Below are 16,273 nucleotides of genomic sequence, written 5' to 3'. Positions count from 1 at the left end.
TTTGATGCACTGCAACGTATACGTATGTCTTTCATATCGAACTGGCAGAAAGAGACTTCTTTGGATTTTAGGGGGAGAGTCTAGTTAAATAAAGCAGTTTTCTGGCATCAGCCTGAGTTGAATGAAGTCAAAGTAATTATTTAAAACCGCGAGTTAAACTGAGGACACATTGTTCACATTAAAAAGCTAAAAACTCAAGAAGGGTAGTTCTCTTTTTGCTGAATAATTTCCATCTGCAGAGCTGTGCAGCTTCATATTACAGCGGTTGCTTTTGGTTACATCGGTGGAAAATGTTCCTCTGATGAGTCACATCACTTATACTCAGAGGTGGGAAGTAGTGGAGTACAAATACTTCGTTACTGTACTTAAGTACATCGTTCTGGTTTCAGTACAGTAAATTTTTTAACACAAATACCTGTACTTTCTACTTCTTACGTTTTCAAAACAGGCTGGTTACTTGCTCAATCATGTTCCTCAACTGCATGTCGTTGTTCTTTGTGCAATGACAATAAAGTCGTCTTAAATGTTCCTCACCGTTCTTATTTATCTTGCATGTTATTTATAGCGAGGGTGATCTCGTCTAAGGTTAATGGTGAATCAAGTTCTTTTGAAACATCTGGACCTACGGTTGGGAAATTGAGTTTGTCTAAGAAAGCACCAGAGATGGCAAAAGTACACACATCCTTTACTCAAGTAGAAGCACAGATACTCGTGTTTAAAAATACTCTGGTGAAAGTAGAAGTACTGACTAAACTTCTTTACTCAAGTAAAAGTAAAGAAGTATGGGCTTTGAAATGTACTTAAGTAAAAAGTACCCATAACTTTGTGTCCTTGGGCAAGACACTTCACCCTAATTTGCTGTATTCACTGTTACATGTCTGATATGCGTTACATTTACAAATACCTGTACTTTTTTACTGAAGTCAAAGCCTCTTTACTTTGACTTGAGTAAAGAAGTTTAGTCAGACACGAGTATCTGTACTTCTACTTGAGTAAAGGATGTGTGTACTTTTCTGATTAAACTGTGTAAAAGTGAAGCAGAGAGCCTCCCCAGAGTTGAATGAGTCCCCCCCCCACCTCTGCTCCTCGTACCTGGTTGAGGTGGGAGGCCCAGCTCTGAGCCTCCTCCGCCTGAGCTCTATCTCTCAGCTGTTTGTCTGTCATGTTCTCCACTGTCACACTGCCCTCTCCAATCTGCCTAATGAAACGCAGGAACTACACAACAAAAAGGACAACAAAAAAGGCATTTTACCATTATCAGATCCATACTGATGTGCTTCTTTGCTTCTTTACAACTACAATGAAACTTAGCATGTGCTTCTTAGGAACTACTCTGTAGAAGTGTTACAGAAAAAGAGAATAGATATGGTGATAGAGGATTTAAAGAGTCCAGTGAGTGACGTGAACACGACGCTCACCTCAGAGTTTTGTAACTTTGGGTCGTCGACCTTTGCGACGAGCTCATTGGCTGTTTGCCTCAGATCCTCCCCCGGCTGATACTCCTTCGTCCTGTCACATTATCAAAAACAAATGTATGTTAAACTGTGAGGAAGGAGTTAAACATGACTGTGTGTAAGTGCCTATGTAGGTGAATAATAAAATACAGAGTGGGGCTAATATTCCAAAAACAAGATCACCATTTTCGAGATAAAAGTCATACATTTAAGAGTGAAGACGCTAGAATACTGTCTGGTTAAAGTGAAGGACACAAGAACAAAAAGATGTGGGAAAGTGTGGGTTTCAGTGTTTCCGCCAGACCAGGGCTGAGAGGGCGTCCACCCCGAATTGAGTCGCCCCTTAAGTTATAGATTCTATCTCTTTACGTATTAGTGATGGGAGTTCCGGCTCTTTTTAGTGAGCCGGATCATTTGGCTCGGCTCACTAAGAAGAGCCGGTTCTTTCGGCTCCTAAACGGCTCTTCATGTTACCACAGTTTACCACGGAGTAGGGCTGAACGATTAATCGATTTTAAATCGAAATCGCGATTATCAAATGATGCGATTATCAAATCGCAAAGCCTGCCATTTTTTAAAACTTTTCTTTGTTCTTCTTGTGTGTCAGTCATCCACACCGATCAGAAGTGCTGTGCTCCACATGTACCAGCCATTGTTAACCAATCAGAAGGGGCCCATGATAGAAGGTGATAGACAAATTGATCCAATCACCTGCCAAGTGCTTTTGAAAGTGCCTGCCCTTTCCAAATGGCTTCCAATGGAGCTTTCCTAGATGGCTTGGTGAAACTAACCATCTGAGTCAGGTTAGTAATGCTCCATCACATGTTTCTATTACAGGGTGAGTCTGAAACTGAAGCTTGACTTTAAAAGCAACCCAACGGAAGTTTCATGTAAGTTTACTTCTTTCACTCGTAGCTCGGGCTGCGGGGTGCTAGAGACGGGAGCACGTTGGTACGACCTTCCTAGCCGGAGATATGGCCGCATTTTACAATAAACTTTTGTTGGGTCGCTTAAAAACTAATTTAGCAAATCGAATCGCAATATCTGTCAGAAAATTGCAATTCAATTTCTTCCCAAAATCGTGCAGCCCTAATACGGAGCCTCAGTTTCGCCGCTGCGAGGCTCCGGCGCTCGCAGTTCACACTTGTGCTCTACTAGCACCCCCCCCGTCAAGGCTCGCCGGCAGTACACTTTCCGTCACAGGAACACGCTTTGCTGGTGGCGAAAAGAATCCCACCAGACTCCTTTGCCCCTCCAGCAGAGGGATGTCCTTTTTCCTTTTCGTCATTTCAAGCGATAAAAACTCTCGATCTTCTCTCGAATTATTTATTTTTTTGGACGTCAAATGACGGCAAGACGCCCCCCTGGCGGAAACGCTGTTGTTTATTCCAACCTTGCAAAGCGAAGTAATGTGGTGACTTAATAAAAAAAAACGTTAGCCCTTTTATTCTCTATTAAAATGTGTTTTTTAATCTCAGGAGATTTCTGATTTTTCTCTTGCAAATGTTTGACATAAATGAGAATATTCAAGTTTTTTCCCATGTGAGTTCACAAAGTTAAGTCTGCAAATTCAGATGTTTTCTCTCAATATTACCCCTATTCCCAGGCTTTGTCATTTATTTTCAAACCACAATGGAAAATGTTGTCATATAGTAATCCTAGAATATCTGTATTGTTCTACAAGAAGACTGGAACAAATACAATCAGGCTGCAGGTCGTACAAGCTAGTCCTTATGAGGTCAGTGCACTGTGTTGATGATTAGATGTGTCAGAACAGACATGGTTAAAAGTTACAGGAACTTAATCCATGCTCAGAAATGCATTGTTCACCTTCTACTGCTCGATTATGGCAAAAATCATAATCTCGATTATTTGGGTCAATAATTGTAATTGCGATTGTTAAATGCGATTATTCATTGACTTTGACAACATCCATTTAATGGAGGAAAACAATTTGAACAGTATGTTTTTAACAGTTGATTACCCTGAACTTTAAGTAATAATTCAACTGAAAAACCCAAAAAAAAAAAAAAAATTATTATTTAAAAAAAACGTTGTTTTCGTAATCGTTGCTATCCATAATCGTAATCGCGATTAAAATACGATGAATTGAGCAGCCCTACTCTACTATTCTCTTGTTGTCTTGTATATGGTGCTCTTTGTATTAGAATGTACCTTAAATAGCTAATAATATAAGCCAATTCTCCTTTGCAATCGATCAACACTCAAGTCCCTCATCCCCGTTTCTCACCATTCGCTCTCCTTGTCTCCCAGATCTCCGAGCCAAAGCTTCTCCTCCGACTGCTCCAGATATTCCTCCGCCCAGCGACCAGGATCTGAAGCGGGGAGAGGGAGAAAAAGGGTGAGCACATTGTGAAAAGCACACACTATGCAAAAAATAAAAGGATTTATCCATAGCTAGTTTCCTCTGATGTCAGTGATGACAGACTGATGATGATTACAGAAAAGATGAAGGGCTCGTGAAGCAAAGCGTGTTCAAAGAGTGAAACATAAGGGGGAGCAAACCTGCAGCCTCAGCGATAAACTCTTTCGTCCAATCAGCTTCTGCCGCTTCCCCGAGAGCCACGAGCCCCGGTGCGGAGGCGGAGTCCGGACCGGAGAGGAACTCAGCCGTCCAATCACCGGAGAGCGCCAACGCTGCCACATCTGGAGCTGTGATGTGGAGGAATGCGGTGCTTAAAACACAGGAAACTGTTCGTGCAAAGACTTAAAGGTCTCCTATTATACTGTTTTTCATCAATATATTACAGGTCTCAGATATATCCAGAACATGTCTCTGATTGGCTGAAACACCAAACAGACCATTGCAGTATTACCCTGTCTGTTACTTTAGATGAAAACAAGGAGCCCCTCCCCACGCCTCTCTGAGAGAGATTTGGTTACAAAGACCTCAATGGTGCTCTAGGAGGAGATTCAGGTGATAAGGTGGGGGGGGGGGGCACCTTGGTTGGTGATTGGCTAATGGTTACACAAGACAACACATCGTTATGACATCATAAAGTGGCCAAAATCTGATCAGCTCATTTTCAGACAGGTTTTTATAGAAATGGATCAAAAAGAGAGAGAATCTTTGTTCCTGAAACTTTCAGAGTCTCTTTCCACAGAGGGGACACATGTTGATGTAGAAGAGACATGAAGAAGAGGGGACACATGTTGATGTTAGAAGAGACATGAAGAAGAGGGGACACATGTTGATGTAGAGGAGACATGGAGAAGAGGGGACACATGTTGATGTAGAAGAGACATGAAGAAGAGGGGACACATGTTGATGTAGAAGAGACATGAAGAAGAGGGGGACACATGTTGATGTAGAAGAGACATGAAGAAGAGGGGACACATGTTGATGTAGAAGAGACATGAAGAAGAGGGGACACATGTTGATGTAGAAGAGACATGAAGAAGAGGGGACACATGTTGATGTAGAAGAGACATGAAGAAGAGGGGACACATGTTGATGTAGAAGAGACATGGAGAAGAGGGGACACATGTTGATGTAGAAGAGACATGAAGAAGAGGGGACACATGTTGATGTAGAAGAGACACGAAGAAGAGGGGACACATGTTGATGAAGAAGAGACATGAAGAAGAGGGGACACATGTTGATGTAGAAGAGACATGAAGAAGAGGGGACACATGTTGATGTAGAAGAGACATGAAGAAGAGGGGACACATGTTGATGTAGAAGAGACACGAAGAAGAGGGGACACATGTTGATGTAGAAGAGACATGAAGAAGAGGGGACACATGTTGATGTAGAAGAGACATGAAGAAGAGGGGGACACATGTTGATGTAGAAGAGACATGAAGAAGAGGGGGACACATGTTGATGTAGAAGAGACATGAAGAAGAGGGGACACATGGTGATGTAGAAGAGACATGAAGAAGAGAGGACACATGTTGATGAAGAAGAGACATGAAGAAGAGGGGACACATGTTGATGTAGAAGAGACATGAAGAAGAGGGGACACATGTTGATGTAGAAGAGACATGGAGAAGAGGGGACACATGTTGATGTAGAAGAGACATGAAGAAGAGGGGACACATGTTGATGTAGAAGAGACATGAAGAAGAGGGGACACATGTTGATGTAGAAGAGACATGAAGAAGAGGGGACACATGTTGATGTCTCTTCTACATTAACATGTGTCCCCGGTGTGTCAGGGAACTCACAAAATGTCAGAAAATAAAACCCTCTCTTTTCCTCCGTACCCAAATCTCTAAAAACGGGGGAACAACGGAGCTGATCCAGATTTGTGTCTGATATGACGTGATATCTGAAATGTGGACCCACGGCCCAATCAGAAACCTCGCTATCAGAAACAATGTGCGACGTGTTTTGGACGTAATATGGTCTCTGTTTACATTAGCATCGCTAACACTCAGAGCTAACCTGCACTGGAGAGAGTCTTTTTTTTTTTTTTTAAAGCTACGGACCCAGAATCACCACTTCTCGATCGAGGTGAAACAGAGGGATATGAGGCATGGCTAGAATGTGTGATCTGTTTGGTATTTTGAGCAAAACACTTCATAGACATGTTTGTTATATATTTGTATATGTCTGAGACCTATAATATATGCCTAAAAATACTATAATAGGAGACCTTTAAGCCTGACCCATACAAATGCTGGAGAAAATACCTAAAAACTGGCTTAAAATACTGAAGTAATGAAGTGTACCTCTTTGTGGAGCTTGCCTGTAGCTCTGCTGGTCAATCTGCTGCATTTCCTCCAACAGCTGACCCATGTCAAATGTGTGAGGGGGGCGAGGGGGCGCCTGGAGGAACTCATTCACCAGCTGCAGCACAAACATAAAATAAATTCTGCTTTTCAGAGACTATATCAGGACATTTGCCCCCAGCATTCTCAGGGCTACGCGGCTGAAATGCTTCTGTTATTATTGTACAGTGTTGAATGTGAAAATGTGAATAAGTGCTGACCTCTTCCTCAGTTGCAATTTCAATAGAAGAGGGAGGCATCTGAGAAACAAAAAGGAGAACATTTGTTATAAAAACATGTTATTTTCAAGAAGCAATTTCATGAAAACACTGAAATATGAAGAGCACAATGTAGGAGATGAGGATGATAGATTCAGCTGTTTGACCTAGAGTAGGCTAGAATATATTTATTGTCATTGTATTAATACAGAAAGATCAACTTTATCAATGCTGTTATACATAAACAGTCGATTGATATCAGAAGATAGTTTTTGTTAAGTAAATGTTTTGTAAGTTCAAAATCTAAAGATACTCAGTGTAATATGATATAAGACAAAGGGAAAGTCCCTTTTTCAGAAGCTAAAAAAAATAGCTTGAATGATTATCGATTATCAAAATAGTTGGCAATTATTTTTCTGTCCATTAACAAATTATTGCAGCTTCACCGGTCTGGCAGTATTTCAAGGTGTCCGAAAAAGACAGTAAAATAGCGGAATGCAACGTGTGTGAAGCAGAAATCCTGCAGCTCCGCCCGCTGTGACGGACCGGTGAGCGGAGCGACACACACTAACGGCCCGTCCACACAGCGGCGTGCGTTGACGCTTGCCGGCGGGCGTGTCTGACACTCGACCAACAACCAATCACATGAATCTCCCGCCCCAGACACACAAGCACGCAGTTTGATTGGCTAGAGCTTGTACTGGCATATGATTCGATTGGCTGACGCCTCCGTCGAGGCGTCAAAAGTTGAACATTGCTCAACTTTTGAGGCGAGCAACGCCAGCAACGCTCCACGTCGCTTCCCAAAATGCCGTTCGGCTAAAAGCGACGTCACCCCATTCAAAGTGAATGGGCAGAAGCGTTGGAAGCTTCAACGCACGCCGCTGTGTGGACGGGCCGTAAGAGTTAGACCGAACACACTTAGCCATTTTATCTACCTTTGGAACTAAACTAGTTATACATATATTTATTCTTCACTGTCGGGTCACTCATTACTGGATCAGTGAGCTGCATGAGATACTGACAGGCTGCCAGGAGAGAGAGAGAGGGGGAGAGAGAGGGAGAGGGAGAGAGGAAAAGAGAGAGAGAGGGCGCTTCCGCTAATTTCTCCCGTATATCCAAAGTTAATGTAAACTTGAATAATGTACTTCATGAATGTAAATGTTGGTTGTTGTTTGTGGAAGCGCCAGTGAATGAGCATTAACTGAGTTTTAAACATCAATTTAAATGGAAGATCCCCATAGGCCCCGCCCACTCGGTCGGCATCGGCCGACACTGATTCCGGCGATCGGCCCCAAAATTGGCGACCGGAGCGTCCCTAATATAAAGCAACCCGTTACTTAGTCATAACATATTTATTCCATCTAGGGATATTGCGACACATGCCATGTCCGTTTATGTTTATTAAGGATCCCCATTAGCTTTTGCTCTTGACAAAAGCTACTCTTCCTGGGGTCCGACACTTAAAACAAAACAACAACATTCAAGACATCATTAACAACATCATCAACAATTTCCAACATCATCAACAATCTCATCCACTTTCAATATCAATCTCAGCCAAGGATGAGTGCACAAGACACCCACCAGTACAAAGCATGAGATCAAATTAAATTAGGGTTCACAGCTCACAAGGGTACATGGTCATTAGTAGATGGCCCTTCAATCTCTTCTTGAAAGAGGCTCTGGACTCTATTTCAGCAAGGTAGTTTGGCAATGAGTTCCATTCCTTTATAGCTCTATAAGACACAGAAGATTTCAGGAGATGTGTCCTGGGTTTAGGTGCCAGTAGATGGCCTGATGTAGCTTGTCTAGTCTTATGGTCATGCTCGTCTCTTGTGTAAACTATTTGATCATAAAAATACAGTGGTCTTTTGCTAAATTGGAAATGTTTTAGAAAAGTGATAACACGAGATTGCAGACGTTTCTCAAGCGGAAGCCATTGTTAAGCAGCAACTTCATGATAACACTAAAGTATGTGCCGTTGGTATCAATGCTATAATAAATACATAAGTAAATAGTATAAAACATTTCAGAAAAAGTAAGAGTTGAAGGTGATGTCTTTAAATGTTTGTTTTGTCAGTTTAAAACAGAACAGGAAATCCACATTTTTGAGAGGCTAAAAACTGCATTTTCTGCAATTTATTCATGAAAAATAACGTATTTATGAAATCTAAAAGCAGCCCGTTACATTAGTCATGTATTATTTATTCCAGCAAAAGGTGTTTCCAAACATGCCATGTATGTTTCCCGATAGCACTGACATTTCTGCAGTCTATATAGATATTTTAATAAATAAGGTAAATACAAGCAGGCTCAAATAACACTTTCAGACTGCTTATGAATGCATTGAAACCAAAACACAACAGTAGCTCCACTGTGTTGCAGATTTTTTTAAATACTAATAGTCATGTACATGTGATGTTTTGTTGTTGTTGTTGTTGTTGTTGTGTTTTGTTTATTTTCGTTAACTGTCAAGTGGGAACTAAGTATTTTTTTGTACGTTTTTGTGTTTCTCTTATTTCCCCACGATTCTTTTTGAGAAAGGGGCGGGTAATATAAGATTATTTCCGGGTACGGTGTGTTTATAGAGACATGTTTTGTAAATAATTGTTAAACCTTGAGTTGTGCATACCATGAACGGAACCAATGAAAATGAAATGTATTAGTTACTCACTGTAGGTGTTGAGCGGTGCCGCCATGCTCCCCCCTCCGTGGTCATGTGACCGGTCAGCTTCATGAGGGGATTGGCTCCCCCACACTCGGCCTCCACCAACTCCCGCATCGCCATGGCAACACAAGCACGAGGCAAACCCTGAGAACTGAGACGGGGAAAAGACGATCAAATACCGTCAGTGAGCAGGAAGTTAAAGGAATCATCGTTTGTTTTAATTGGACTCTTCTCAGTCAAAGTGAAGCACATAATTAGATGCGTGTTAATCCATTTAAATCCAAAAGGTAAACTGCATAGGGGTGAACTAACGATTATTGTCATTGTTAAACATTTGGTCTACACAGAATGTCAGAAAACAGTGGGAAAATATTCTTTGCAGTTTCCAAGGTGATGTCCTTCAAATGCCTTGTTTTGCCAATTTTTTTATATGAGAATAAATAGAGAAAAGCATGAAATATCCATATTTAAGACACTAAAATACTATAAATTATAAACTATATCCACATCTAACACTGTAAAATGTCTTCTTGTATTTCATAGCAGTGATATGCTATTTTAGCTACTATTAAATTGTATTCTGTTGGCATTTTAACCTGTTAGCCCCCGAGCCTGTTTTTCAGGCCTCAGGCTTGAAAATGACATGCCCAGAACAAATGACTCTATCCTCACTTCTAAAAGGGTTAAATTAATAATCTTTGTTCTCAAAGCAAGGTTACATCTGGGAGTTGGATGTAGAAAAGTCAGAATCAATATAGATGTTTTTATTTGAAAGTAAATTCAGATTGAACATAGTAAAACATGTTTAATTATAGTGTCCGTCCAAAACATGACTTATAGTGAAAACCACCCTTGAATGATGGGATCGGAGACTAAAAGCTTTAGGAATCCAAACTATAACATAATAAGTACCCTGTATCAAGATTGATGCAAAACAAGTGACATTTGACCTTTTTAGGTTTAGCAAAAAAAAAAACACTTCTGGGGTCATTTGACCTATCTCTGGCCCCCCTTGTTCGATTTTGATGATTGACACCTCTTTCTAACCGTCAGAACCAATAGAATCGAGGGGAAGTTCTTAAAATCCATCTAAACATTACCCATTGGTGAATGAGTGCTGCACAGCCAGATTGCCCAGATCGGGAAGCTCTCATACAGTCTCGTAGCAGCTAATATGAAATCTCCGTTATTGACATAAATATGAAGATGGATTATCAGTAATCATTCAAAGTGACACAGACACATTGGATTAACCTTCAGCAGCGTTTTTATCGTTTTGATGCCATTGAACACAACTTTTGATTAGAAACAGCAAAAGGTAAGACATATTTTCAGTTTTTCCTCCGTAAAGCTACGTTGTGTGATGTCTGGGTTTGCTTCCCCTGCCGCGAGTTTTGATCGCTCAGTGATGATACTTATACCCCTAGAATCTGTGGAATCTCAGCTTGCTAGCTGATGTCTTGTTTGTGTAGATCCGAGAAGTATAAGTATTTATACCGTGAGTTCTGTGCTAAGTGCGTTAGCATTTTTTCGCTCAGGGCTCATTTAGACGCTTCTTGTGAGACTTGTGTTTTGTTTCGGTAAAAATGGTTCGTATCGTCAGTTAGCTGAGTTTCTTCCCGTTAAGTGGGTACGACACATTAATAGGTTGTTAAATGTTAAGAAGCCCTGAGACAGCTTAACAGGTTAATGACTGTTTAATGTATTTAATGTTATTTGACACTGTGTGTTTTTTTGCATTATGTCATTATATGACACCTTTAATGTTTTTCAAAAGATAAAACTTGATTTGCCTTTATCAATTAATTGATTATAAAATAGTTGGCAATAAATCTTCCGGTAATCCACAACTAGATTAGACAGCTCTAAAACTGCACAGTCATAGGTCTGATTCCCGAAGGAAGATGACAGCAGCTGAGGCCCAGTACGACACATTATGCAAAACCAAAACGAAGCATCCTGCAAAGGGGCATAGAATAACTCATGTGTAAAATTAACCTGTCAAGTGTTGTTTTGTTATCTTAGAAAATGTGTGAGTCAAAAACGAAATACACGATAACAGACATCCAGAGTTCATTGAGGATTCAGTGTTGTGTCGAACGTGTCCACGCTGCACAGATAGTCTCTGTCACATCGACAAACTGAAGCTCCATCTGCTGTTTTCCGTGTCATTTCCTGGCTGAGGGTGAACCGTGAATAATGTGGATGTGATGGCCCGGCAGGCACAGACATTCACTTCATGTATCACTCTGCAGTAACTTCAGAGGGCTTTAAACTGCATTGCAGCCTTTGCAATAACAACAAGACGACATTTTAAAACGATATCACTTGTCTCGTGTAGATATATTCCAAGACTATACTTTCATACAGGTCTGGGTATTGAACCCAAATACTTCTTTGGTAGAGAACCATATGTGCATAGCACGAATATCCAAAAGCTTCTTATTTTATACTTTTCTCAGGATCCCCATAACCCATTACTGCAATACCAACCACTAGGATCTGCATAAAAGACATTAAAATACCACATTTCTACAATTCACAATAACAATAAGAACAAAATCTGACAAGTCAAAAACTGAAAGATACTTGCAAATTCTAATGAAGTTGAATTTAATGAAGGAGATATTTCCAAATACCTACATTAAATATGTTCCACATTTCGAGGTTTCTATTTGGACAAGTTCTTGTCGACTTTTGTTGAGACTACATTTGTTTTATAATAAAGGGTTTTGCAGGAGAAAAATGGTCTATAATTAATAAGGTACTAAACAACTAACCGTAACATTTTGGTATCTGTATGGTCATTTAAACGACAACCAGACGTGGTCGACAATATGATATTAATACTAAGTTCAATCAGGACCTAATTTATCTAATGATCACTCACCTGATTGTCCAAAATCAAAACAATTAGGATAGTAAAATCCTTCTGACGCAGTTCAGCTCCGTCATGCAAAGCCTGAAAATAACATAATGAGGTCCAAGAGGAAACTTGCAGCTCAACTCACTGACTGACCTACATCACGGATGAACAGCTGACAAACTGTCGAACATGACGGCCTACTCAACTTCTCTATCCCCCCCTGGAGGAATACGTAATGGTAACAACTTCCATAATGAACTGTCAGTAACAGAAAATGTAACTCCCTGTCCTCCACTCAACTCTAGCAGTGTTCACTTAACGAACAAGAGTCCACTCCTTTCACTCCTATTGTCCAGGCTTAACAACTAATTATTCCCACTGATTGAAAAAGCTGCTGCGATGATTAGGGTCAAAGTAAGAGGATCAGGCACAGATATTAATACACCATCACTGATACTGTAGGACAGGGTGACACTTGTTTACTTGCTCACTCACAGTGTTACATGCACCACTGTCTGGTTTGGATTAGCCACCAGATAGAACATTGACAGACTGCTGTGGAAAATCAGGACTGCGAACCTGCGCTCTGTTCAGGATTTATTCCCCTCTAGAGTCAGGAAACAGGCAGGAAACGTGAGCGCAGACGCTTCACACTACATTGTTTTAACATCTTCCCTCTGTTAGACTCTACAGAAAACAGAAAAACAACCAGACACAAAACCTTCTTCCAGCAGGGCGTACCTCCTGAAAAGTTAACATCACTGAAATGACGCTATATATGATCTATTTTACCCAAAAAATACACAGTTGTTTGTAACATGAACATATTCTAACTGTTAAATCTGAACCTAAACCGCTGTGTATACTGAGTACATATACATGCATAGACTGCACATACCCACACATGTACTTGTATAAAGCGACCTTTTAATGTAGTCATTCAATATGCATTTCTCCTGCTTACAGTTCACAGTAACAAGGCAAGGCAAGGCAAGTTTATTTATATAGCACTTTTCAACACAAGGCAATTCAAAGTGCTTTACAAAAAATGAAAGAGATTAAGAAAATGGCATTTAAAATCAGTCATTAAAAAGAAAAGCTAATAAAATAAACATTAAAAGAAAAAATACATGGATAAAAGTTACAGTGCTGTCAATTAAACATTAAAACAGTCTATGATTTATAAAGAAAAATCTATGTTAATGTTTAATTTGACTCTTGTTCAGCTTGTGTTTAATAACTTTGATGACTTTGCAGATTTAGGTTGTAAAGACAACATATAGAGTCAACTAATACATGTATATATATTAGAAGTTAACTGTCAGCAGAATATCAAGTAATCCAAATAAGCCCCACATCATAGTTATGTCCACATCCATTCATAATTAAACTCCAGTTATATCATATATATGAATCTGAAATGGGGCGTACTGCAAAGAGAATACTTTTACCTCTGGTACTTGCTGATAATTTGTTTTGAAACTTTAAGTAAAGTTTGTAGAGCTTGCACTTGTAATAATAACGTATTCTTAAACTGTGTTACTGCTAGAGTGATAGCTGAGTATTACTTATATCACTTTCTTTACCTGTGTAAGTATATTAAGGACAAAAAAGATACATTCCTGTATGTGTGCTCATGTCCTACCTGCTGCATTAACAGGGACAGAAGGTGTGTTCTGCAAATCCACACATAAGGTGGACACATGAAATAAATTCAATGTCAGTATTAAGGAATTATATATGTAATGTATGTTATATCTTAAAATGTTCTTATATGCTATAAATGTCCCCGCTGTGGGACTAAAAAAAGATTCCTGATTCTGTTTTTAATCTTGTTTGTTTTGTTAGCATAGTTTCTTAATATGTGGAGAGCTGAACGTAAGAATGTCCCTGTACAGTGCAACTGCCTGTTATACTGTAAACATGTTAATATAATATCTTGAATCTTGTATTAAGGTGCTTTTTACCTGTCTTGTGTCAGAGCAGTTACCTGTACACTGATAGCATTGTTTAGCACGATGCTAACTGAGCTCCAGTCAGAAACAGCTAAATTAGCTTCGGAAACGTTCATTATAAAATATGCTATAACGTAGCCAACATGCTGTCTATTAAATAGGAAATCAAACAAAGCCTATTTCAATAATAAAAAAATCGGTTTTGTCTTCTAACAATAGCGAATGTAGCTAGCGTTAAGCTAATGGTGAAGCTAGCTCCTGAAGGGCCAGTGCAGAGATCATTCCTGCTGTGTATAGCCGGAGAGAGGCGTCTACAGAAGGGCAGCGTGATGTTCATCTTACCGCCGACAGCTTCTGCTGCTGCTGGAGCCGAACCGACACTCCCTCCTCTCCGGTGTGTCCTCCACCAACCGTATCAAAAAGACAGGTGCCTCAGCGTGAAAGCTCCCGGTAACCGTGTGGAATATCAGCGCTTCTCCTTTATTTACCTTCCTCATCCATGACCCACAAACCCTTCACCGATCGCTTTGAGAGTGTCGTAACGTAGGAACGTAACGGTTGGTTTGGTATTCTCGAACAGGCTTACGTAATAAGACTCAGGGAGTTGAGAGCATTGGAACTATGAAAAGACAAAAGAGAACGTAAATGATTTACGTAAAATAAATATTGCGCAGGAGATCAAAGTCCAGTTGCCAGGTGCAAAAACACCCCATGAAGCAGTGATGGAAGAAGTACTGCTTGTACTTAAGTAAAAGTAGAAATACTACAGTGTAAAAATACTAAGTTATAAGTAAAAGTCATGCATCGAAAATATTACTTAATTAAAAGTACAAAAGTAAGTACATATTGTGCGTTGAAGCTCAATTCAGAATCATATACATTACTGGATTATGATTATTGATGCATTAATGTGTAAATCACAGATGGTAAAGGCGGAGCTAATTTAAATTACCTACTTATACTACTGCTAAATATCTTAACCTATAATTGTATATCATAGTTTATTTATATGTTTTTTCAGCCACTAATCTGAATCTGTAAAGTAAATAGTAACTCGTTTTGTTAGATAAATGTAGTGGAGTAAAAAGTACAACATTGGCTTATAACATGAAGTGGAACAGAAGTATACAAGCATAAAATAAGGAAAGCAAAAGTACCCTAAAATCAATACTTGAGTAGGGAATTACGGCTCTTTGAAGTGAGCCGGACCTCATGGCTCCGTTCCTTTCCGAGAGCCGTTCAAAAGAGCCGGGTTTTTTTTTTTAAAGGGGCGAGGTTACTAGGTTTATCTGGGAAACAATCATCAGGATAATGATTGACTGTATTGCCAGAAATCTACTTTTACTCACAGAAAAATGTATAACTTGCTACATCTCTCAGCCAGCCAAACTACTACTCAAGCAGCATGCGTTATGCCATCATCTACGACTAATTTGCATTCAGAAAAGCAAGTTCCTGTATAGGCGAGTGGATTTATGGCAGGCAGTGAACCAACGATAAAAAGAACGGCTCTCACCAAGTAGGACTCGGTTCCCTTCGTTCTTACCAAAGAGCCGTTCGAAAGAATCGGATCGTTGGCGAACGTCACATCACTCAAATATACTTCAATACATAACACCAATGTCATACGTTTTGCCATAATATATGTAAGTGACATCCAAATGTTCTTATGTGTTAAAAGTAGGCTTTCTATTGCAAAATGGCAGATTAGTAGTGCAGTACAGCATCCTATAATTTAGGAATAACATCAATCAATCAATGTTTATTTATATAGCCCAATATCACAAATGTTACATTTGTCTCAGTGGACTTCACAGCAGGGCCGGACTGGGACAATAAGTCAGGCCGGGAATTATACACCCAGCCAGGCCACTACCAGTTTTTTTTTGTGCCATTTTGCTGGATTTATTTGTCAATATTTACAGCGTTGCTGCCCATAGTGATAGCCCTATAGTTTAAATCTACTACCCAAAAATAAACATATGGACATGGGTCACTATTTAAAAAAATGTGAAAATCTATTTAGGAACCTGTTCATGTGAACATATTTTAAGTGGGGGTGGACCTCAAATCCTATAGGGGGGTCTGGGGGCATGCTCCCCCGGTAAGATTTGTTTGTTAAATGTTGGAGTTAAATGCATCAATCTGGTGCACTTTTGAAATAAAGAGACTACACCCATATGAAACAGAACTGTATACATTTAAATAATCATAAAATCCTAAGAACATGGCCATAACCAATAACATACCATATCCAATATGAAAAAACATTGAAACTTGTTTATTTTATTTATTTTTGGTTAATTTATAGTTGTGAGTGTGTCTGTGCTCCTGAATCAGCCTCTCCTGTCTCCCTCCTCTCCCCCTGCTCC

General features: G+C 39.8%; 1 protein-coding gene across 4 annotated transcripts in view; it reads right to left on the bottom strand.

Annotated features, from left to right (window-relative positions):
- Positions 1-14,475, bottom strand: part of pex5 (peroxisomal biogenesis factor 5) — a 29,032-nt gene extending 14,557 nt beyond the window's left edge. For 2 of the 4 annotated variants that reach the window (XM_034221642.1, XM_034221639.1), the window contains exons 1-8: positions 14,244-14,475; positions 9,087-9,231; positions 6,413-6,451; positions 6,153-6,270; positions 3,981-4,127; positions 3,706-3,790; positions 1,419-1,509; positions 1,093-1,215 (exon numbers count right to left, since the gene is read on the bottom strand). In XM_034221642.1, the coding sequence (XP_034077533.1) occupies positions 1,093-1,215; positions 1,419-1,509; positions 3,706-3,790; positions 3,981-4,127; positions 6,153-6,270; positions 6,413-6,451; positions 9,087-9,231; positions 14,244-14,398 (903 nt within the window). In that variant the 5' untranslated portion in view covers positions 14,399-14,475. Of the gene's footprint in view, positions 1-1,092; positions 1,216-1,418; positions 1,510-3,705; positions 3,791-3,980; positions 4,128-6,152; positions 6,271-6,412; positions 6,452-9,086; positions 9,232-11,970; positions 12,115-14,243 lie in introns of those variants that run through there. The other 2 variants (XM_034221641.1, XM_034221640.1) reach the window with 2 other exon arrangements.
- Positions 14,476-16,273: the final 1,798 nt, after the last annotated feature.

The sequence above is a fragment of the Gymnodraco acuticeps genome, unplaced genomic scaffold, assembly GCF_902827175.1.
Source record: "Gymnodraco acuticeps unplaced genomic scaffold, fGymAcu1.1, whole genome shotgun sequence".
NCBI lineage: Eukaryota > Metazoa > Chordata > Actinopteri > Perciformes > Bathydraconidae > Gymnodraco > Gymnodraco acuticeps.
Note: the sequence above shows the minus strand (reverse complement) of the source record. Positions and strands in the feature narration are given on the sequence as shown.